The 24382-nt window shown below is 40.6% G+C and overlaps 1 protein-coding gene and 1 long non-coding RNA gene across 4 annotated transcripts in view; one reads left to right on the forward strand and one right to left on the reverse strand.

The window, feature by feature from the left end:
• Window positions 1–501: 501 nt before the first annotated feature.
• Window positions 502–17410, reverse strand: LOC122564835. Of its 3 annotated transcripts, XR_006316018.1 has the most exons (5): window positions 17326–17410; window positions 11797–11879; window positions 8535–8709; window positions 2600–2703; window positions 502–547 (listed from the first exon to the last, which is right to left on the reverse strand). It is a non-coding gene; the product is annotated as an uncharacterized LOC122564835 (long non-coding RNA). The 3 variants fall into 3 exon arrangements; XR_006316017.1 differs by lacking the exons at window positions 502–547; window positions 2600–2703 and having other exon boundaries at window positions 8241–8709; XR_006316019.1 differs by lacking the exons at window positions 502–547; window positions 2600–2703; window positions 17326–17410 and adding an exon at window positions 13185–13435 and having other exon boundaries at window positions 8241–8709.
• A 260-nt stretch (window positions 17411–17670) lies between these two features.
• Window positions 17671–24382, forward strand: part of LOC122564833 (LIM/homeobox protein Lhx2-like) — a 39498-nt gene continuing 32786 nt past the window's right edge. The window contains 3 exon segments of the mRNA XM_043720143.1: window positions 17671–18175; window positions 19678–19880; window positions 22480–22838. Coding sequence (XP_043576078.1) covers window positions 17978–18175; window positions 19678–19880; window positions 22480–22838 — 760 coding nt within the window. The 5' untranslated portion in view covers window positions 17671–17977.

Consider the following 24382-nt stretch of genomic DNA (forward strand, 5'->3'; position numbering starts at 1 on the left):
AACCCACCACCAACTCTTCCACCAGGGAAGAACCCGGCAAGGCAGAAGGGGAAAGGGATATTTACAATGAAAAAGGACAAGAGGAGGAAGGGACAAGTAATGAAACAATCATTATGGACCTACAATAAACAAGATGAAAGCGAGAGGGTACTCGGGAAAATAAATAAAGCATTGATTTATGAGACAGAGAAAAAAAATCAAAACTGAAGGAAATGTAATGCATTGCAAAAAAAAAACAGTTTGAGGGGGAATTGTCTTTACAATTGGGATGAAGTCAGGCTAGGGGAATATCGCATGGGGGTGGCTTCAGCATTTAACAAATCACATCAAAGTTGGCAGGACTGCGCATTCATTTCAATGGATCTTGTGAAGGGTACAGTCCAGCGTCGGTGGTGTGTCTTTTTATAGCTGACTTCAACATCTTCGGAGCAGTGCTTCCAAATAAACTTGTTGCACTATAACCTGGTGTCGTGTGTGATTTTTAACTTTGTACACCCCAGTCCAGCACCGGCATCATGTTCAAGCTCTTGACCACTGATACGAAAATCTATGTTTGTAAGAAAGGAGAAAGTTGAATGAATTCTTGTTGTCTCTGTACTGTCTTGTCGGTCAGAAAGAAGTGTAGGTGCCAAGATTATCTTTTCCAGTTAAATTGTCAGTAAGTTTGCAACAAAATATAAGGCAGGCTTCCTCTCCAAATCGAACAAGCTGGAGTCTTTCCAAAGTTATGTCGCAAATGCGAAAGTTCAACGACTGCGCAAAATAGTACTATATCCCAAAGAATCGACGTTTTGTAAAGTTACATTTGGAAACAATTCCAGATGAAACCGGGGTAAGATCATATGTACGTGTGCCACTTAGCAGCACATAGAAACATATTGACCGGCTATTGAAAAACTGACAGAGAAAAAAAGATTGATGAATGGTGATTGGGAGTAAAGAGCAGAGAGAGACATTGACAAACAGAATTACAGACTTTAGAGTCGATTGTTAAACGAGGATGGTTGCAATGCGTAGTGATTATGTTTTGAGCAGCTAATTGTTCAAGATTGACATTATTGTACAAACTCGGAATCTGAGAAGGCAGGAATAACATCATCTTTCACTGACTGGCAAAAGAGATTGCTCCGGTTCCACTCCGATCTGGAGGTTGCTTTGAAACCCAGATCATAATCCCTGAGTGTGTTTGGTCTTCTGGTGAACAATGTAACTCTAAAATCGGGCATTTTTTAAAAATCTGGATACCTCGGAGAAATTGCAACCATAATGGCTCATAGGCCATCAATTTTAATTTAGATAAAAGCTTCAGCGTCCTATATTTGGCGAGGTATTGCATAGCTTAGGGGAAAAGTTTCTTGGTAAGGTTCCCTCTCACTGGCATTGTGTCCAGACTTTTGGACTGTATGTCACTGAGCAGTCACTGACTGGTTCCAACCTGGCCTATGACAAGAGCTGACTACGTATTCAGGTTTCTACTTCTCTGGGAAATTTCAAAACCAACTCAAGATCCTGGTCGAATGTTTCTATTTTAGCATGGACCATTTCGTTCGATGCAATTTCAGGCGTATTTGTTATTATCCAAAGCTCTCTTTTGCTTAAATACTGATTCTGCACATTTCTTGAAGAAATGTTTTGTCTCATATTTTGCTTTCTCTTTCCGTGCCGTCTTCCTTGACTCCCCCCCCCCCCGCCTTTAACATGCTATTATGTTAAGCACTCCCCCGCCCCCTACACACGTGACAGTGTAATTTCTATCTGACGGACCCTGGTGCACCGAGCTTTATTTAATGAGCACATCTTCAGTGACAGATTCATTATTTGCATTCAGTTGCTTTAAGTCAAAACACATTAGTTACACTTACATTGCAATACAGATTTAATGATTTACTGTTTAACACCAATTTATTTTGATTAACATCTCGCTATTGGCGATTGTAAGTCCAATTAAATGCAGGACAACAGCGATTAAGTGTTGTATAAATTAAAACTCCAACAAACACCAAATGTTACGGTTTATGAATATAATTCTATATGTAATTTCAAATCGTTACTACGTTAAATGCAATGTTGCAATGAAAGGAAACGATCACAGATGACCCTTTTAAGTAAGTTAATGGTATATAATTCGAGGACGTGTTTACATTTTTAATGCCGCTCCAATATAGGACTTGTTGTCAATTGTGTTGATATATTGTTAGTGATTCTGTTTTAAGTTCATTAAAGCGACATGCATAGTCATTTCTTGATATTAACATTGAAACATATTTAAGCCAGATTTGCCAAGGTGCCAAATGATGTAAGGTTTTGCAGCACATGAATTTCAGAGCGTCTGTGAAAGTGTCAATCATCAGAATGTCATTTCTAATGCATCATGTGAAAGAGCTCGGGTCATCAGCTTGTGCACAGGAGAGCCAGTGGTAATTTAAACCGACTCGTCCTGCTCTCTCAGATATGCCAACCTGGGATGGATGCAGGTAAAGCAGCCTGAGAGCTGAACTGCTTCTCTTACATTACTGCTAGAGTGAAAGAGCGCTGTCATACGTTGGGACTTTAAGTGGGTTCATGTAATATGAATGATGTAAATGAAGTGCGTGCTTACCATTCTTGTCACTTCCAAACAGACTGTTTTCACAATAATGACACCACAGAACTTTGGGAGAGGCTGTGTGGGATAACCGGGCACATGAAGCGTTCAGTTACATCCTGGAAATGTGGATTGTGACAGAATAGATTAAAGACAATTCGCGTGGCAGAAAATAAACTCTAACTCAATTGCGTAAATAAAATAAAAGCTGTTACAAGATTAAGAATCAATAGCAATTACAAAACCCCAAAGGAGCAGCCATTTGTCCATCAAGGAGTGCACGTTCATAGTAATAATCAACCCTTTCGTTTTAGCTGTAGTTATTGCTCTTTCTGTCTTTGCCTCTGCGCGCATTTTAAAGACATTGCCAGCCGCCCTTCTCTACCGGTTTGTATCAGCTCAACTCATAACTGCAAGTTTGTAAATCCCTTTTTTAAAACAAAACGACATTCTCTTTTCGCTAACGACCCGATGTTTGTCCTCAGGTTAATGCCGTTAGAAAGGACAACTGCTTGGTTTTCAAGAGGCTTTGCTAGATGAGGTGGCTGACCATAAAAAGCTAATAAAAACCATTTGTTGTAATGGGGCGAACATGATTTTTCCTGTTAATAGACGCAACCGACGTGGAAGTAGTTATTCGTTTCCGGTATAGCACTTCATCGGAAGGATTTGATTTCCACTGAGTGAGTCTAAGGGAAATAAAGGTAAAGGGCATGTCTTGAACTTATTAAACGGGCGGTGCATGGGGTCTTTTGCTATCCTGAGATAGTCTGGCTGTGCAACAATTATACCAACAATTGTACGTTTTATTTCAGTACCATTAACATTTTAAACACCCTGTCCCCGGTACCTACTATTATTAAGATAGTTCTTTGAAACCTCGCCAAGCAGTTGTTAGGATTAATTACAATCCATTATAAAACGTTTCTTTTCATTGTTGTCCAATGAGTTGCCAGATTTAAACCCGAGTTTTTTTTTACTGTGCAAGCCACAATCGAAAAACTGACGAATGTGAGGTGTGTTGTCTTTGGCGATACCGAGATCATGATCAAACGTGATTGACTCGACTGTCACAGACATTTTTAACAGGAAAAGTCACCCGATCCTATTTCATAAAGTTCAAAAATGGATGAAGAATTGATGCAACCAAGGAGTTTGACGATGCGGCTGGGTCAGAGGTCAGTTATACACAATGATTATAAAGGGAGTGAGGCTCTAGATCACAGCTGAATGTGGCGTTTCGCCTGAGTTACTGAAGGTTGAACAGTAGATAATCCAAGTGCTCGTAAACAGCCAGGTTACAGGCTCGTGAGGAGACAAAGTCTGGAAATCTCTGTGCAGAGGACGACGCTGGTTGGCGGTAAGGCATCATTTATCCAATGGTGGCGTGATGTTATTCGAGTCAACTGCAAATTTATTAGAGTGTGAAGATTTAGCACCAGTGATTAATTTATGCTTGGTTGATGCATTAATCGTTTGCGAATGTTGCAATATCATATTTCATACACGCCTGCAGACATCCTGTGTATAAGAATGATGTATAATGTATAAACCAACATCCAGACGTTATGATGCCCTGATAGAATGTGCATGTATTAAATATGTATTTATTCAATTAAGCATTCTGCATGTTTTAATTTGCATGAGGTCCGTGTAGTACGAGGCCGATCTTTAAGCAGTTGCAACACTATTATGTAGATCCGGGGACGCTTTAAGGTTATTGATTTTAATCCTCATCATCATGAAGTAGCGTTAAGAAGACAGATAGATGTGAAATTACATACAGTGATGGTAATTGCACATAACATGGGCATACAGACCATTCTATTGTCAATATTTGGGTCAAAGTATTAAGTGCAGTTTTCTGTCAAGACATAACTGAATGCTGTAAAGTACTGAGAGTGAAAAGAAATGATCCGATGTATTGCTGCAGTTGTAAGATCCGTTTGGTGTGTTTTTTTTTTAATTGAAAAAGGTAGTTCAAACCGAACCAGAATACAATTAGCTTACCGGCGCTATAGTGGGTACCGGACCTTTGGAGTAGAAAAGCATTTAGATCGCTTTAGAACGGTTAATCCTTTGCTGAGTGAGGTTTCTTTTGTTTTGCAACTCCACTGTGGGGTTTTGTTCTGCTTTTTCTGCTCGCTTGATTGACCGTTCAATGGTGGCTAATTATCCAAATGTCGCTTCCAGATAGTTTGACTTGCTCCTAGAGCGCTTTCCCGTTATTAGCATTGCCATATCCACTGTCAGGACAGAGCAGACGGCATGCTCCTGCTTTCCCAGAAATATGGTATCCATATCTCGGTCGTTTCAATGTCCACCTCCAGTGACATGTTTATAGTTATACACATTTACAGTTCTTTGATTCACCAAGGTCGGAACGTTCAAAATCGGACACTTTCATTGAATGTGTGTTGCTTTATATCTCGTCCAGGACAAGAAATCTGGTGAGATCTTTATGAAAATAAAAGAGCATTATGCACACTGCGATCTACTATGCTTATTTTATCCTTAATTGTAAAATGAAGATGAGCAACCATTCAGAACTTCGAAATAATCTGGGTATATTTAACTACCCAAAGAGTTTGCTTCCTATGTTTAACAAATGATGGAACTGTTGAGTTTCAGGCAAGCACGATTCTCTGTTGCGACTGAATTTTGTAATTCTGTCACATCGAAAGATGTTAAAGAAATAAGCTATTTTAAAGAGTTAAGTCCGATATGAAATGCACATTTGAGTATAACGCAAGTAAAACTTACATAAGAGTTAAACTTGGTATTGTACCATATTAGAGTAGATGTGCAGATCTGATTTGTTGTCAAGTTTGTAAAAAATCTTCAAAGGGAACATTATCGTTTTGTAAGTCCATTTGCATTTACATTCGGTTTATAGAAACTTTATTTTAAGTCCACGTTAATGTGTTACAAATCCGAAACTATGTATTTATCTGTGTTTGTTATCATTAAGAAATTCTAAACTAGGCTGAGTACAGTGAGGTCAGTCTCCTCTTCCCAGTAGGATATTCAGTTTCACTCACAATAACACTCGTGTTGATTAAACTAGTTAACATCCAAAGGTACAAACCATTCGCTTTAACTTAGTGGCATCCTAGAATATATAAAGTAAGAACGAAAGTAAACGTTTGCTTTGCTTCCTTGGTATAAGTTAAACATCAATGGAACGATACAATTGCTTATAGGTTGTGAACGATGTCACAAAGATGTTAATTTTACGGATTATTGGATAACATTGCAGTTTGGATCCAGAGCAGTTTATGACCAGCAGCAGCATCTCACCATGTGTTTCTGGCCAAGGCTTTGTTTTGCGATCCACGTTAAATGTGCGATCAGGTAACTGTTTATATATTCACTGCACTATGAACTTTCTCCCGGGTGATCAATTTCTGCAAATGCAAATCCATCTTTCAACGCAAGTTTGGAATCAAGTGCCACATTGACAAGTTGGAATTATACTTGTCAGATTTCCACCATATACTACTTGTCATTGAAAATTATACCAACCCTGTAGATATGGCCTACCAGTGTGTTTTCAAATATCATGCTATGGTTTCGTAGATTAAAATGACGTGGTTTGGGATATGTTCGACACATTGTTTATAGAGTGATTGAACACAGTAGCTGTACTTATTACCTCTGACACCTTTCATCAGAAGTTAGTACACTTTAAGGATGTGGATTGTTGCAAACTTCAGTTTCTTGAATGAAATTGACATAAGCATCACGAAGAGAACGGGAAAATGGTTCTTGTGAGCGATTAGAATAAAAGGCGTGAAATACAGTAGATCTAGTTAGGCTAGCTAACCCAAACTGTTGATTGATCCATGGACTGCATTAATGAATCAAGTGTGAAATGAATTGATGTCACAACCAAAATGTACAGCATAGATCATATTATGAGACAGTATAAGACACATCAATCGCTGACAGCTTGCACTGGCTTTTTGATGGATTGGAAAGACACCTATTCAACGTCATGAATTACCGATTACGATTGTAAAGCAGTTAATCAGCCAGAAAGATGGCCTTTCTATTGCAAACCTCTACACCGAGTAATGATTTAATTGTGTATTAAAACAAAACTATGGTCAGTAATCACTATTGACTTTAGCTATGGTCCAGGAAGTCTTCATGTTGCATTTCACCCTTCCCACACCATCACACAATAAAACCACCTTTTAATAGGTTATGGGCATTACCACTAGACCAATCTAACAATATCAATTATGCAGGGATCCACAGATTGGCAAAGGTAAATCTACCCACAGATTTCAAAAATCAGAAATTATGTATACGCAGAGAAAATAATATTGAATTTGAATTAGTGTTGACCTAATCAAAGGAAAGAAAAGTCCCAAAAATCTAACAAATGACACGTTTTACAAGAGCAAGTGGCAGCAGGTGCGGAGCGCTGGTTAAACCAGGTCTCTTCATCCAAACTGTGAAACACAAATGTTTACAAATGTCTCGCATCATTGACTATTCTTATAACTCACCCTGTCCGCTAGCTCTCAATGTTTGATCAAGGCTTTTGCCTCCCTCAATCGGCAATTGGGAAATTAGCTTCTAAATATTTGCTCCTTTCGCTTCAATGCTTGCTACACCATATCGATATTTGGAACCTTTTAAAATGTAAACAATCAATACCTACTTCATATTGCATCTTATTCTCTCCATTACTATGAATATATTGAGCCTTACACAAATCCCTCGTGTCTAATTCCATGGTCAACCCATAGTTCCCCATTGGCTCGCATCCAAACTTCAATCTATCAATGGCACAGTTGTGTTCTGTACAGTTGACCCCTTATCACCCTTGCAATGTTAACAGACAGTATTAATTATTCTGGTTTACTGTGTATTAATGGCTTGACCGGTCAGGTCTTCTCAATTGATTAACTAAAGTAACTAATGATTGTAAAGTCCAATATGCTTGAACTGTTTTATCAGGCCAATCGCCTTGTTAGGGTGGAGAGGTAACAACTGGTCAACAGATGTCAGTCAGGCTGAATTAATGATTAATCTGTTGTACAACCGGGACCAGTTACTGCAACAGACTTGTTCATATCCAGGATCAGACGTAGTCAGCTGACCAGACAGCTCCCAACACAATGCGGCTGACAACAGGGTTCGTCGGTGTTCACCGTAACATCTTTTTGGGCCTTAAACGTCTATGTCAGGGGCCTAAATGAACTGCTTCGACCACAAACGTAATGAGTTGCTTTCCAAACAGTGGCTTGCAGTAAAAGTTACAGTGTAGCTTTCACAGTACACGTGGTCAGAGGTGTGAACAAGTCCATTTAATAGATTGGTTCCTGTGGTGGGTGTGTGAGTTTCAGCTACTTATTAAGCAAAACGAGTAAACAGAGTCAGTAACTTCTTGCACAAATAACGGGCGTTCCTATTCAGTTCGGATGAATTTCCAAGTAAAAGAAATAACTTAAGCTGCTGGCAGTGTTCCTGTACTAAATTTACATATATAACATATGCGTGTGAGTGAATTGAAACCTGTGTACTTTAACTAGCGAGAATTTAATAGCCCACCAATGTTTAACCTTGCCTAATCGCCAAAATTCAAATTAAATCACAATCTCCAAATATGTGAGTTTATTTGGATCAAGAAAGACCTGAACACATTCTTAACTTATTGACACAAAAGTGAACTAAATTATATTGTTGAACGCTGATTGTAAAGCATAAAAATAAAACATTGGGCCCTTGATATAGTTTCATGAGATCAGTGATAACTAAAGTACTTTGTAAGATTAAACACATCGTCCTTTCACTAAACTGATAACGTGACTACCAGTAACGAAAAAGACACCTGTCGAAATATTCTCTCAATTTGTATCAGTGTAAAATAATCCGGATTAACACAAGTATACGCAAGGAATATAGAAATTGGTTCATACTGGTCCTGCATATTTACCAAGTCTCAAAGAAGTGTGCTGTTTGAGGTTAAACAGCCTTTGATTGTATAAACTGTTCTCGCTGAGGTAAGTAAACTGTGTTAGACTCGATCCTTTCGAGCTCGGCTGCAAACAGGTTCAGCCCTTAAAAGAACAAGATTCCTGCCCCGCATGATGTGGCAAAGCGATGGTGGTCTGGCGAAACAAAAATATGATCACAAATTAAATGCACCTCCGGTTGGATTTGTAAAACTGACAAAAATACTTCGATTTGAATACTCTCCACTCCTACATAAACAGCGTTGAAATTGTGTTGGGCTGTACTAAAATGGTCATAATCGCACTCAACTCGTATAGCTGACCTTTCACCTTTTTATGTTTGAGTTGGCACTTAATTAATCTACTTTCCCGTGGAAGATGTTGACGCGTTTCACATCAAAGCAGCAGTTTTTTTTAAACAAAACGCAAATTCAGTCATTTCGCTGCATTCCTTTTCTCGTTGGGAGAATTATTAAATACGTCTCTATTCTTTTCACATCTTCCTACAATGGAGTGTGCTGGCCTGCCCTCAGTATAATCCAGTAGGAATAGTTAATTAATGAAACGACCAGCTAATTGCTCCTTGAGTTGATGTGCAAAGATGTAAAAGTACTTTTGGAATAAGGTCAGTTCTCAATGTGTGAAGTGTACTTTCTAATTTTGTTTGAAAGCGTTTATGTGTGTGGACCCTTGGACATTTTGGCTGGCTTCTCCCTATCATGAGGCAAGCGCAACATTTAAGTGTTCAATTGAGTTTTAATTAATGGCACAAGGTACCTCTCGACCTTTTGGTTGCAGGGTTGATGTGAGGAATATTTTCTGCAAGTGGCTAAATTTAAAGAGAAGTGGGACAAGGAAACTCGAGTATAGCAGATATACTTCTCAGACGTTCCAAAATACGAAGTTACAATTATTACCAATAATGAATAAGATACACGTTAAAACGCGTGTGTCGTAAACGATAAGACTCATTTTCAAGAAGAAAAGCATTTTAGAAGTTTTTTCTAACCTCTGCTGGCCGAATCAGTTAGTGGAAACAACGCTGAATGTTTAAATGATTATTTTTGCGTTCCATACTCTCACTTCGATTAACTTCTTCTGGCGTTACAGAGTTAAAGGTGTACACCTCGACCTTGCCATGCGTCCCCGTTATTTATTTCTTGCCGATTAAGAATCTTTCAGGTATTCAGGAACTCGCAAAGTCACACATGTAGCAATATCGGTGCCTTTTTCATAATTTGGAACACAGTTTTCTTTTAAATTATACATTTGTGTAAAATCACATTCTGAAATAAAGAACTTAACATCAAGATAAAGTGTGAACCCAGGGAGCGATTGATGAAGCGGTTCGGCTCCATATAGAATTATTTGAGAAGAAGACAAGTTCCTGGTTGTTTGCTTTGTACGTATCACTGGAAATCTATTAGTGACGGCTCATGACACAGAACTGAAACTCGGTTTTGAAAAACTCCCCACGCGCTCACATTTTCGGGAATGTTATAAACTGAATAGATTTGGACCGTTCTGAAGTTCCAATCGCTTTATTTAAAAAAAAACCCTGGAAATGTTTCAAACCAAACAATAGGATCGGGGAAGCGACCCTCCCATTTCTACTTTAACTGGGCGATTTTAGGACTCAGGCTAGAGGAACAGCAGCATCATTTCGAAGGGGAAACAACATCGTTTCGCTGATTTGTTGTTACTTCAGACCGGAATGCTGGGTCTCCCGGAGCCCGCGGGGTAATCAGATACTGTTGTGTGCTGTTCGAACCAAGAAAGCGAATACATTGAACATTCCAGTAACACTTCTGCGTCTAAAAATTTCATTTGTAGACAGCTTTCCCGCAGACGAATACTCCCTGCAGCGAACCTCATAACTCTGCTAATAAAAAAGGGAAACGTGCAGAAACACATCAAATAAAATGGGATTCTTTACTTAAAGAGCGACATAATATTTCCTTGAAAGAATACATTAAGCGTCTTGAATCCTTTTGATGTCGAGAGGAAATTATGAAATCGTCCACCTCTTATCAGCAGCCTCCTGTAAACTCGCCTGAAAGATTGTTTTTAACTAAGTCTGCTCATTGTATGAATGTACTCCATAGTGGCTGAGCTGATCAGCGAGTAACGGCAACGCAATGGATCATACAACTCTGATCCTTGTTATACCTTGGTGTAAATATATCGGGAATTGCGAATCTCCCGCAATTCTGAATTAGTTTCACTGACGTTTTTTTCAGTTGTACATGAGGCCCTCTTTTCGACTTGTTCATAGGTCTCCATGATTAATCAAATTAACCAGTTAAGACAAATCGTTACTATCCAGATCATAACGTTCGCATCTAATTAAATCAGATTGGGCGTTTTTTTTATTATCCTGGCATATGATAATTTTGGAGTGTTAAATATAGAGTGCTGGAGGGGGAGGGGTAGCAGGATATTTCAATCCAGTCAGATACTGTCCCCAGTGAATCACACGCACACAGACACGGAGGTACAGTTGTATCGTATTTGGACACTCATGAACTTGTTAACTACCAGGAGGAATGATGCAAGTAATGCATTGCTGCTGACAACCATCTCAACAAGCTGCATTTTCTAATTAATAGATATTAATCGAGTCAGGAATATATGAGGCATATGATTATAATCAAACAGCTTTATTAGTAAAATATGCTCCGCTTGGAAGATTTTTAAAGAAAATGACGTTGAAAAACAAACTGGGAACTGTTTAGCAGAGGCCGGGTTCTGCCAGCATCGTCTGTGTGTGCCTGGGCGGCTGAAATGGGAAAGTGCCGGAGGACTCGGGCTGAACTGGCCCACCCTGATAATTCAACACCTCAGAATCAATTTCCTCACCACATCGGGCAACCTGAAATGCCAAACCCGGAGCTGACCGTTCAGAGCCTTTGTTTTTCAAAAAAACGAAGCGACCGAGTCTGTGCATCTCGTCTTTCTAAAATAACATGAATTATTCATGTCACTGGTATGGTTTCATCTGACTTCCATGGTGAATGGAAACTATGTATAGGTCCGTTCAGAGAAGTGAGGGAGACACTGATCACTTTTTTATAAATTCGTCGAGTTGTATCGTAGACTCCAGCCAATTCAGAGCATGAACATGTGGGACTTTGAACTGAAATCTTCCGCTCATGACACGTGCAGAGTTATTTAGTCCTAGCTAGCACTCTACTTACTGAACTACACATTAGTGGTAATAGGAAAATAATTTATGATTTATACCTTCTTCATTTTGTATTTATGTTTGATATTGAGCTCACGGAGTATTGTAGAGTTTGCATTCCTCACGTCTTGGGATCCAGTTTCTGAAATGAAATATAGGCACTGAGACCATGACAGATGAAGTTGTTAGTACGTATTAACAATTAAAGTAGGTAGGTTTCACAATCCTGACATACACTGCCTGGCATCCACATATTGTTTAATTTAAATTATGTTGCTGAAGTTTACCAGGAGTACATAGTCTGAATGGTTGCTTTGTGGTTGTACAGTTACAATAAAAAGCTCCTCACATTTCTCTGGGATCAAGAGGTCAAATGCTTACGTAAGCTAAATTTCAACTCGAGCCATTAGTGGGAGAATTGTAACAGTTCTTAATTACGTGGAAGAACCGTCCCGCTCACATCGTACACCCTTGTTGTTCTCTGCAAGCTTGTGAGCGCCTCCTGCAGCCCAACCTGAGCACGCCTTCCACTCAGACTTGGGAAGTGGGACAGGAGTGGAGAATTGATGCAGTGAGCAGAAATTGCCCTAGGTAAAAGACCCCAGACGCTTAACACTTTATTTTGGAGAATCAATCTGAGTTCCCCTCACCGCTCCGATTGCTGGTCTAAAGTAAAGCTGTGACTGTAATGATGCCGGTGTGCTTTTAGGATGTGTTTACATTGAGAAAGTTAGGCCGTTTAGTCGATAAACATGCACTGCAAAGCCATACACTGGAGTGAAATGTGGTGTCCCTTCTGCCTATCACTGTTAACATCCCCTTTCTCTCCTCTCCAACCAAGTGTCTCAATTCAAACAGACGCAATCACTTCAACTTTCCATTACTGACCATCACGAATGGTTCCTTCCACAGGAGGAGAGAGGCGACTGTTTAGCAAACCAAAATGTAGATGAGCCTAACAACCGACATTGCAAGAGGGAATGAAACAGGGCTGGAAATCTAAATATTATTCACAGGGGTTTCCGGCAATCAAAATGTGTCGTTAATGCACCATTAAATAGTTCGTGTAAGCATATTATTTGCAATTTAATCTATTATCCTATCAATTGATTTGAACAAAAAAACACACGAAAATAAAACGTCTAATTATTGTACTGGAAAAAAATTACTGATGAGCGCTTCAAAATAAACGCACAGTTACAAGAGCAATAACGATGATTAATTACAGCTTGTCAATCACTATGCATGAAGACACAAAACCAACATCAAGCAATATATTAGGAGCCTAAAGCAATTACAGGTTTTAATTCACAGTTCAATTTCGATCAAATGAAGTACTTGCATTTTCTATTCAGATAAAATCATTTAAGAAGGGAGGAATATAGTGATAGGTGTGTCACATATTAATATCAAGAGATTCGCTAGATAATTGTAACTAATCTACAACCTGTCAGTTATCTGTGCAAACCTCGATCCCGTGGATTAAGCAGTCTGCGATTTGAATTCTATTGTTAGGAGTTAGTCACGGTTACTGGTTGGAAGCTGGTACCTTTGTGTGTCAGTGTGGTAGCCGGCTGACAGCAGATGGTACTGGAGAGATGGTGACGTTTACAGAGAGAGGCTGTTTCTAGCAGCTCCAGGCCTACGATTTGTTCACCTGTCACCTTTTACCCGTCGCACGAAATCCAACCTGCTAACACAATCTATACTATCAACACCTACCAACACACATACTCCTGTTTTACTGTGAGAACAGCCCTTATCAATCAATTTAATGAATACATTTCCAATTTTTTTTTCAAACCTACTAGTCCATAGTCAATTTAAACCTGTTCTATCTTTATATGATTCCGTGCGATGGAAGTGAAAGCAGAGCACATTTGAATGTCATCAAATTAAAAATACTAAACTATGATTACCAATGGTAAACAGTGAGAATGCCCACCCGTAATTAGCACCATGGATGAAATGGCAGCAGAAACTCGGCCAAGGGCCTGTCCCTACACATGGATTCCATGTAACCATGACTTTGCAAATTGAGAGAGGCAGAACCGTGGACAAATACGATTTGCAGGATAAATGCACACATACAGTATATACATGTTTGACTCTGTGGATTAGATGTGGCGCTGGTTTCACTTTAGCTATTGTTTGAATTACAGCTGTATCCAGTATGGCCCCCGGCTTCTTTGTAATCACTGCAGAAAGCCTTGATTTCCAAGTTTAATCTTGTTCTGATTGGGCAAGCTCTGTTCCCTGGACTAACACGATTATTTCTGTTTTTGAAGGCGATCTGGTGGTAGTCTGTTGTCAGACAAGATTCCCCACACCCACCGTGCGTTCTGTTGGCGCTATCAGCTATATTTGCAATACATGTCGTGTGAATATTCCGAGAGGAATTATTTTAATTGCAATGCAAAAAAAAAGAAAGTTCAGACGTCACGCCTGGGATCCACGTCTTGGGGATTTAACGAAAACATGGCACCGGGCCAATGTTTGACTCATTTTTTTCAGTTACTGTAGGATACAAGATCTTCACTGTTGGAGTACACCGTACGGACGTATATGTTTACATTCCATTTGACGCCTTAAAATTGTAGTTACTGTATACGTCAAAGAAATGATTTAAATTGGAGCACTAGAATGATTTCTAGTTCAGGATGAACCGCATACCCAGGGGTAGCAGGGAGATGAAGCTGCAGAAAGGACTAGGTGCAGCGTATTCACTCGCCTCCACTTACCCCTGCGACGTATTCAAAGCTACCCCATAGGTGCACAGCGAAAAGGGAATAAAGTTTCATCTGTCAGAAATGGAGGTTTACAGTGGAAGTACAGGTAAGTATAGAGGTAATGCACAGACCCGTTTATCTCAGGATTATTCAAAAATGCTTTAACAATTTGTTTAATCCAGTTATACGCCCATAATTACTGTGCACTACAGGTACTTGCATTTTCAGTTTGCGACATGTGGGTCTCGCCAGTGATATACACATAGATGCGCACACAGACACAGGCACAGTCACACATAGGATATCTTTCTCTTATTATACATACAGTAATTTAATCGGCCAATCATATAACTTCTTCCCATTTGCATTAAGAAACACGACCTTCCGAAGTGTCAACGTTCTACAAATTATCCCCCCGTTTTGTCCTGAGAAATGGAAACGATCATTAATCCAGCTCCTGTCAGCATGCTATTGTAATCGAAGGCATGCTTCTGTATGCGGGTTGGTTTAACAGTTTTATGAAATGACTATTCAAGTAGAAAAGCTTGAACTTGTTCGACAACATGCACAAGAATGGTGTTGGACCATCACAGTACAATCCGCCAGACCTCGGGATACATTGTTAGATTTGTGCTCCCACCCATGCACCAGGATTTTGTAAATTGGTTAATACTGAAACAACTGAATCATATTGGCTCATGTTCTCTCCCTCTTGTTCTATATATCTATCTATCTATCTATCTATCTATCTATCTATCTATCTATCTATCTATCTCCCTCTCTCTGTCTTCTCTCTCTCTCATACACACGCACAATATTTTAAGAGACAGACCTAAACTTGACCGTCCCTCTCAGCTGGCTACTACTGCTGAGGGATATATACAAGTCTGATGACGTTGTCACCAATAGAGTACAGCACAAGGTTGTGTGCAATATTCCACCACAGGTAGTACAAGCTTGACAGTTACACAATTCAATCTGAGTTTCGTTGCTTTTTGGGAAAAAAAAACGGATGATGCTGTATTCGCAATTCAATGTCTTTTAAATATACAGCCGTCCATCAGTTACATTGTGAAATTGAGAGGTGGCACTGTCGATTCTGTCGTAGGAAATTAATATAGTTTCTGGAGAGTTGTGTCCATATCTGGCCACTACCTTGTATCAAATCGTGCTTAGTGTGAGGTGGTGCTGTTAAGAAGATACTTCTGAAGATAAGCTAAAACCAGACATCAACACGTTCTGGTACCTAAACTGTTCCCATCCTCAGAGTTTAAAATATGGAAAACAAAGCAACGCGCATAAGACGAAACGGATTTGTAAACTGGGGCAGATGAAATCTGCGTGTTGGAGATAACATGGTGTTGTGTCGTTTATTTGGCATGGGGACACTGGCAATCTGAAATGCTATCCTTCACATATAGCATGCCGCACTGCCTATATTGTTCATGTTATCATAAAAGCATGCAGTGATTTTAAGACAGAAAGAGGCTATTCAGCCCGCCGTGTCCGGGCCAGCACTCTGAAATCCTTGCTGCAGTAATCCAACAATGTTTTTTTCTTCCTGAGATATTTATCCAATTTCTTTTTGAAAGCCACAACTGAACCTCGCGCCAGTCTCTCAGCCATCATATTTCAGACTCGAACTACTGGCTATTCGGGAACAAAGGGCGGTTTCCTTATGTTACCCTTGCTTCTATCGTAAACACCTTCAACCAGTGTACCCGGGTTCCCTAACCTTCCTCCAAAAGGAAAAAATTCTCAAGATCTACTTTGTCTGATCTCCTCATAATTTTAGCCACTTTCAATTCTCCCTGTCAACTTCCTTATGGTAAACAATCTCAGCTTGTCCAATCTCCTACCCTGATGAAGGATGTTTCTCAGCCTTGGAAACCTTTTCTATACCTCCATAACTGGAGGTAAACCAGTTCGAAATTGAGATTTGGACAAAATATGCGAGTTGAAACCGAACTATTGTTTTAATATGGCTCATCACACCTTCTGACCTGCCTTCTCTATTTGTAAACCCTGAATTCCAACACGTCTCAATTTGCTCTGTCACCATCACCGTGCACATATCCCACCAGGTCTCTCTAGCGCTGCACCTCCTTTAGTATTGTGAATTGCGCCCCTACCAACATGTGTCACTTCCCTACATAATGTTCTATCTGCTCCATGTCCACCCATTCCACCTCCGTCCGCCATTCTTTTCCTCACAGTTCACAACACTTGTAAATGTCGTTGAAACTTTAATCCAATTTTCTCAAATGTACCATTGTAGCCAGACATCGCTGATATGAACAGCTTTCATATAGGTACAGGATGTATTGTCTTGTTCCAGGGTAACTATTACTTAAAAAGCCTGTAGGGTGCTGTGTATTCAGCCTGCAGTTATGGATCCCAGGCTTGGCTGGAATCTGCTATCTCGTTAAAGGGCTTGTTGAGGATGCACTTGAAGAATTGGATTGGTTTTGTTAAGAGACATTGAGTAACGGGTACACCTGCCTTTACTTGTCTCGGTCAGTTGAATCCGTCATTCTAAACCAATTTAAGGGAATTGATAATCGATAACTCAAAAAGCAGCTGATAGTCCCAGTTCTGATCTGTATATTGTCAGGAAATGACCTGCCTTATGCAATTGATATACCCGCTGTAACAGACAGCTGATGGATCTCTGCTTTCTGTTTATTCCACATAACTGAGGTTTTCTGGTAGCTTTCTGGAAAGGGACAAAAAGACCTGCAGAGGCATGGAAAGGGGCTCTGGGGAGGGGGGGGGGGGTTGGAGGGGGAGCAAGACAGTAAAGAACCGCACACGTGCGATAGGCTTACGATTGATTTAAAGTAAAACAATGTGACTCACTCACTATGGGACTGCGCCTTTAACTCTGTTCAAAGTGTTGAACTGTAGAAATGTTTCTTTTTTTTTGGTCCAGGACACCTTAAGCAGTTTCCCTTTAAAAGTGAAATCGCTCAGCAAACGCAGCTATCATAGGAAGGAGGTGACGTGCCGACAGCCAATAGGTATCCGGGAGGGCGGCGGCGGCGGCGGTACGTCCAGATAGAAAAGGCGCGGAGTCCGCGCTACTGCGACCCGTCAATCAAAGAGAGAAAGAAAACGCTTTGCAAGTCGGTGGCGTTAAAGGATTACACTAAATGCAGAGCGAACTCCTCCTCCCCAATTACTCACACAAGGTTGCGCTTTGCAGAAGAGTAACTTAGTAAAAACAACAAGCCTTCAAGTCTGCAGCTTTTTCTTTGCATGGAGATCAGACATTGCAAAAAACAAACCCTGTATTTTTTTTAATGTGATCAACTAACGGCAACACATCTTGATGGGAGCTGTTTAAAGAGAGCGGACTTCTCCTCCCTCCCCCCCCCCTTAAAAAAAGGTTTCAAGTGACGTGATTATTTTTATTTCCTGCGCTTTTTAAGAACGGAGCCGTGGTTTGACCTCGCTTGTCTTTTCAAAATCAAAACCATTGAGGGAAGACATTGTGAGAACTGTGGCTTAAATGCATGGGCTAGGTCTGCGTCTTATGGAAGTTCTGGGCTCGAAATCTGAACAAGACACGTGTAATTTCCGTCAGTCAGCGATGCTTTTCCACGGAATCTCGGGGGGTGAAATGCAGGGAGTTATGGAGGAGATGGAAAGACGATCCAAGAACGAGCCAGGAATCAGCTCGGGGGTAGACATGGGGGAGAGAGAAACGGTAGGCAACAGAGCTTTAACAAAAAATCTATAGAGGACTGCACTGAGATTGGGCAATTGTTATTTAAAATCATTTTATGCATCTACTCTTCACGAAGTAAGTTCTGTGTTTTCATTCCTATTTCTTTTAATTAATTGATAGCATAATAACTGAAGATATAAATGAAAATGACTAATGTTACAAGGAAATAACTAACAGTCGGTCTGGAGTCTCATTTGGAGTGTGTATCAGATTTGCTTGATTAAATTAGGCATTATAATTAATTAGATTTTAAATGATGTACACGGATGATCCAGCAACTTTAGAGATTTCTAACGAATTTTTCTTTGTCTTAAGAAACCTCAATATATGAGCAAATCCGATTGGTGTGAACCAACTTTATTTTAAAATTGCTTTTCCAAACCAAAACAGAAACTTTAATTAAAAAAAAAACCCACGGAAATACGACTCCGTGTTCCCCTTTGAATTTGGTGAAGACTTATTTATCAAAAGCGATGAAAGCTTTTGGTACATTATAACTGGAGAAGATCGGGATATTTTAGAAGCTGTTTTATGTGAATGTATATTGTTTGTGTTCCAGGTTTCAAAAGAAAGAAATAAAAATCTGATTTAACTTCGTAAAACCTGTTCAAATTAACCCATTTGGAAACAGTCTGAACACAATCCATTTGACAAGTAAACTCTCAGAATGCGGTCTCAAACGATTCGCAGGCTTTAACAGAGTACACATACTTGATTTGGTTTCATTCGGACAGGTTTATTCCACACCGCTGCCGTCTACATTACTAAGGAATTGCCCGGAATGGGCTAGTTCAGTCGCTTGCATTGACTTCAGGATGAGTATAGGTCAGGAAAGGCCTGTCTCATAAATAATAACACATGGCATAAAGCCGCGACTTTAAACTTGACAGTTATTACAAGGCAACATGATTAATCGTTTGGAAAAGGAACCGGAGTCTATGTATACGGGAAATACTTTGGATATGGATTTGGTGTTGTTGAAGTAATTTTAAACTGCACTTATCATCATGATGAAAGTCTTTGTGTATGATGGAGCAGATAGACCTCACTTACCGGTGTTGTTCCTCTTACTGTGCGTGAGAAATTCAATGTCATGGTATTTCGAGGACCGGCGTGTGTAAATGTGCGATTCTCGCAATACGGCCAAGTGCGAGAATGAAACGAATATTTGCAATTATGATGAATAATATAATTAGCCGTTTGGTTAACTAGTAACTACACAATAGGGAGCACAACTTCTCCGAGAATATATCCCTGAAACTTCTTTTAAAGACGGTGAGCGTATCATTTGCAAAACAAAATCATTGCGTTGGAATGTAGACGGCATGACCCACACTTTGTATCCCTTTGAAAAATTATCTGATACATGGTTGGTTTAATGGTTGGTGTGAGCTCTTTCCCCCGATGATAAGTTGTAACTCAATCTCTGGTGCGTTGCAAAGTGGGTGCTGATGGGGTGTATCCTGCTGGTGTTTTTGCAGACTATGCCGTCCATTAGTAACGAGAGACCGGCTCTGTGTGCAGGCTGTGGGGGGAAGATCTCAGATCGTTATTATCTGCTGGCTGTGGACAAACAGTGGCACATGCGCTGTCTCAAGTGCTGTGAATGCAAACTGGCCCTGGAATCCGAACTGACCTGCTTCGCTAAGGATGGCAGCATCTATTGCAAAGAGGATTACTACAGGTACCTAGATATGTTTTAAAAAAAAACAGACAAAATGTCATCTGTAACTGGCAGCAAAACAGAGGCCCAATATTTTGCATGCAGTCAACAAGACAGAATATTTAGAATTTCACAAGTACATTGAGTAGTTGATCCTGATACATAAACAAGTAACGATACACATTTACCGGCTCTCTTGTCTGCACATCTACTAATGACTTTTTTAAAACAAGAAGAATAAGCCATTTATTACCCATTGAAACCGAAGCAAGTGGGAGCGTTGTTTTCAATTGGCAGAGTGGGTTGGAATAGTTAATGCGGAGACTTTTCTTTAAATATTTTATATAATGGGATATCAAGGTTTAAGATTTATTCACTACCGAGTCCTACCACAACGCTCAAGAGTATAAACGCGAGTGGATTAACTATCTCTGGGAGAAATAATTCCGAAAACATCATGCAGACAGACAGATAAATTGCGAAGTTTCTCGTAATCCGTTCCTGAAGGGCTTAATTTTTATTTTTACATGAAAACATTAGCATTTAAAAAGTTGAAACCAGGCTCTAATAGAAAGCAAAATGGGTTTCAAGAAGGTTTAATTGCGTTAGATGAAAAAGGGCTTAATTTTTATTTTTACATGAAAACATTAGCATTTAAAAAGTTGAAACCAGGCTCTAATAGAAAGCAAAATGGGTTTCTAATCGTATTCCAAGAAGGTTTTATTGCATTAGATGAAATCTACCCGCCGTCAATTAAGATTCATGTGGTGAAATGAACAACACCCAGTCGAGAAAAGTCTGTAAGAATAAACTGGCAGAACACAGGACACATTCTCGGTGCATGAGGACGACAATGAGAGAACCGTAGCTGTTTAAGCAGGAGCCAACCTGCGGGTAGCTAGTTGTAATGGTGCTGGAGTGTTTACAACATTAAATGGACAATGATCTGTTACTGATCTATTAGCTGAATTTAACTTGGTGCGCTGTTTTGATTTGCCCGAATGGTTCGCAGTGTAGCTTTTTCAAATATTGATACTGGACAAGTAAAGACAAGAAATTCAAGCTCCTTAAACTGGGAGCCGAACATTCAGGGCGAGTTGAGCACCAGTTGCTGTTGGCCAAGACTGTATTTTCTTAAAAGAAACTTTCCGTATTTTCATTGTAAGCCATTTTAAAAAAACTAAATGCTCCCCTCCCGCATTAATAGGAAATAATCAGGAAAGCAGGGCCTTTCTAGAGTCGGGATACATATATGTTTATGGATGACAATATTGAAAAAGAATAACTCTAATTAACAAAATCCGCATTCAATGCGAATTCGGTGAACTCTTACAATCAGCTGATAGCGGTCTAAAGGTTGGGGCTATATCCTGGAGATATCGAAAAGCACGGTCAGATTGTCCCGTGCCATAATTCCGCTGAAATCTCTTTCATTTGCATAGTTCATTTAAACGGTTAATATTTTAATGATGCTGTTTTGCACCGAGCGTAATGTTTTATGCATGATCTTCCAATTAAAGAACCGCGCCACGAAATTTAAATTTAAGCCAAATGCATACCTGGTCTAGATTTCAGGAGCACATGCTCTTTTATCGCAGACACAGGACTAGCCAAACACATTTGACTTGTTATATGAGACAGAAAAAAATGCAGTGTTTACATACATTTTGTGCAAAATAGACTTGGATCACATGGATATGTTTCTGTTGATCTTAGAACGACGAAAATTAACAGTAATGCCATTAAACTGTTCCAATATTTAGCGAGAAAACTTACAGTTTGTGGACTATTATTAAGCACTCGGAGTTTTCCCAATGTAGATTATAGTTTAGCTTTAAAACCAACTTGATTTTTAAAAAAAAAGCCTACTTGCTCCGTTATTATTTGAATGGTTAATGGAAGTGGAACTGCATTCGAAAAGTTCAGACATTACAATCCGGACTTTAATTTTCCAATGGACCCGATCAAGTATTTCAACTTTGAACTCCACAGAGGAGCAATTTATTATCAAAATAAAACGAAATAAATCTATTTTAGCGGTAGAATTGGGGTCCTATAATGTTCTTTTCTTAAAATACCATAATCAATTCATAAACAAAGGAAGACGTGTTAAGATTCAGAAGGCGCAGCAGGAACAGCTTTCAGTAATGTTTTGCCCCAACAGCATCTATCCCACTTAGAGATGGTCACAACTGCCCCACACAAGGATGACATTACAAACCCAATCGCCCCTCGCAATGATATTGAAATTGACATTTTCTGACAGACAAATCTCGTCAGTTTCACGGTTCATTTCGGGGGGGACAGTATATTACCGCTGTGCAAATCACAGCTGGTAAAAATTCCCCAGCACGGCGGACAGGAACTGGCTTTAAGTTGCTGGGTGGACTACCTGAGCTGTTGCTGTTTGCTTGGGTGGGTTGTGGGGGATGCAGGTGGGTCTACCGAACCGTCCTAAATGCATTCCCAAGACAACCTGTTTATTACACACCACACGGCGACGGAACACTCAGAGCGACACTAGAAGCATGCTAGACTCTAACTGATTCGACAAAAAGGTAGCAGAATGTTTGAATATTTGTCCTTTCTACATCATCCCTCCCCCGAACCCCCACCGCAGGAGATTCTCCGTGCAGAGGTGCGCCAGATGTCACCTGGGCATCTCAGCATCAGAAATGGTGATGAGGGCAAGAGACTTGGTCTATCACTTGAACTGTTTCACGTGTACAACCTGCAACAAGATGCTGGCAACCGGGGATCACTTTGGCATGAAGGACAGCCTGGTGTACTGCAGGATTCACTTCGAGACTCTGATTCAGGGGGAATTTCAGGCTCACTTCAATCACACAGACGTGGGCACCAAGAGCGGCGCTGCCCTGGGCCTACCATTCTACAACGGCATGGGCACTGTTCAGAAAGGACGGCCCCGTAAGAGGAAGAGCCCAGGACCGGCGGCTGACCTGACAGCTTACAACACAGGTAGGACTTTCTCAACTCCCACCCTGACAGCCGCCTCGGCCATGGCTGGCTGCTGAGGGTGGGAACTGCTTGCTGTTTGTGCTAAGGTGGTGTCTGAGTGAGTAATCCATCCCTGGGACAGGACAGCAAACATCAGGCAGCGGCGGAACACGATGCTGCCTTTAGCTGGATGCACACATGACAATTAAAAACATTGGTTCATAACTAACTCCTGTGCTTGAACCTACCGGTTGTGGCTCCCAGTTAGTGACAAACAGAAGCACAGTGTTTCTGGATGTGATTAAACCCTGTCTCCCGAACCCAGCTGCAAGGGCACTGTGTCAGTGGGAAGCCTCTGGCGTCCTCCCAATGAAGGGTCTACCCCACTCCCTTCAAACCCCCACCCCTCTTACCCCCCCACCCCTCTCCCCATCCCCTCTCCTAAATCTGCTCCCCCTTATTTTGAGGCTACGCCCCCTAGTTCTAGTTTCACCCGCCAGTGGAAACAACCTCCTTGCTTCTATCTTATCTATTCCCTTCATAACTTTATATGAGTCTATAAGATTCACCATCATTCTTCTAAATTCCAATTAAATAGTCCCAGTATACTCAGTCTCTCCACATAAGCCAACCCTTTTAACATAGTGAATCAACATAGCAAATCTCCTCTGCACCCCTTCAATGCCAGTACATCCTTATTCAAGGAAGGAGACCAAAACTGTACACATTACTACTCTCTCCCCATCCCCTCTCCCCTATCCCCTCTCCTCCCATAGTGGGTTCCAACCTCCGACTCCCAGCAACACCTCTTGCATGTCTTGTTTACTCGGGCATTTGTACAGCGCCGCTTCTTAAAGATACACCGGTTCAGGCGGCAACTCTCCAGTAAAGCGGAATGTAATGCTCGGGGAGTTCTTGCTGCTGGCAAGAGGCGCTTTGGGAATGCAGCCTGTTTGTGTCACGTGAAGGGTGAATGCTTCAAAACTGATTCAACCAAAAAAAAACCCAGGGGCGGACGTATTTATTTGAACTTTATTTGGAAGTATTGCTGTGCCGAGCTGATAGTGAAGCGAATAAAATACTTTCTCCCTGCCCCCACTCCAGCCTCTCAGACTGCTGGCGAAGGTTGGTGTGAGTCGTTGCCTGCAATGATTGCGCCTCATACACGGTATTCACGTTTGAATAAAAGGCAGGCTCGATTCTTTGTGGTGGGAACTATTTACGTATCTGAATTTATTTTAAGACATTCTGAAAAGCAGCCGAGCCCAGTGCATGCGGAAAGTTACAAAGGGTCTGTTTTCCTCTAATGCTGTTTGAGAAATGTTTCTGTGGGAGCCCTGAAATGTAAACACGCTTACGTGTCCCTCACCACCTCCTCCCCGAACCCCCACCCCCACTCCACACACCTTGCTGATTATTTAAACACGGGTGAGAGATAGTTGTGGAAAATATTGCGCGGCCAAAATCCCTCAGCGTCTCTCTCTCTCCCATTGTAACCTGGATGCCCGAATTGTCCGTTCTGACAGGGAGGGCAGTCGCTGGAGATAGAAGGTGTTAGAGGAAAG

Source organism: Chiloscyllium plagiosum, chromosome 30 (assembly GCF_004010195.1).
Source record: "Chiloscyllium plagiosum isolate BGI_BamShark_2017 chromosome 30, ASM401019v2, whole genome shotgun sequence".
Classification (NCBI taxonomy): Eukaryota; Metazoa; Chordata; class Chondrichthyes; order Orectolobiformes; family Hemiscylliidae; genus Chiloscyllium; species Chiloscyllium plagiosum.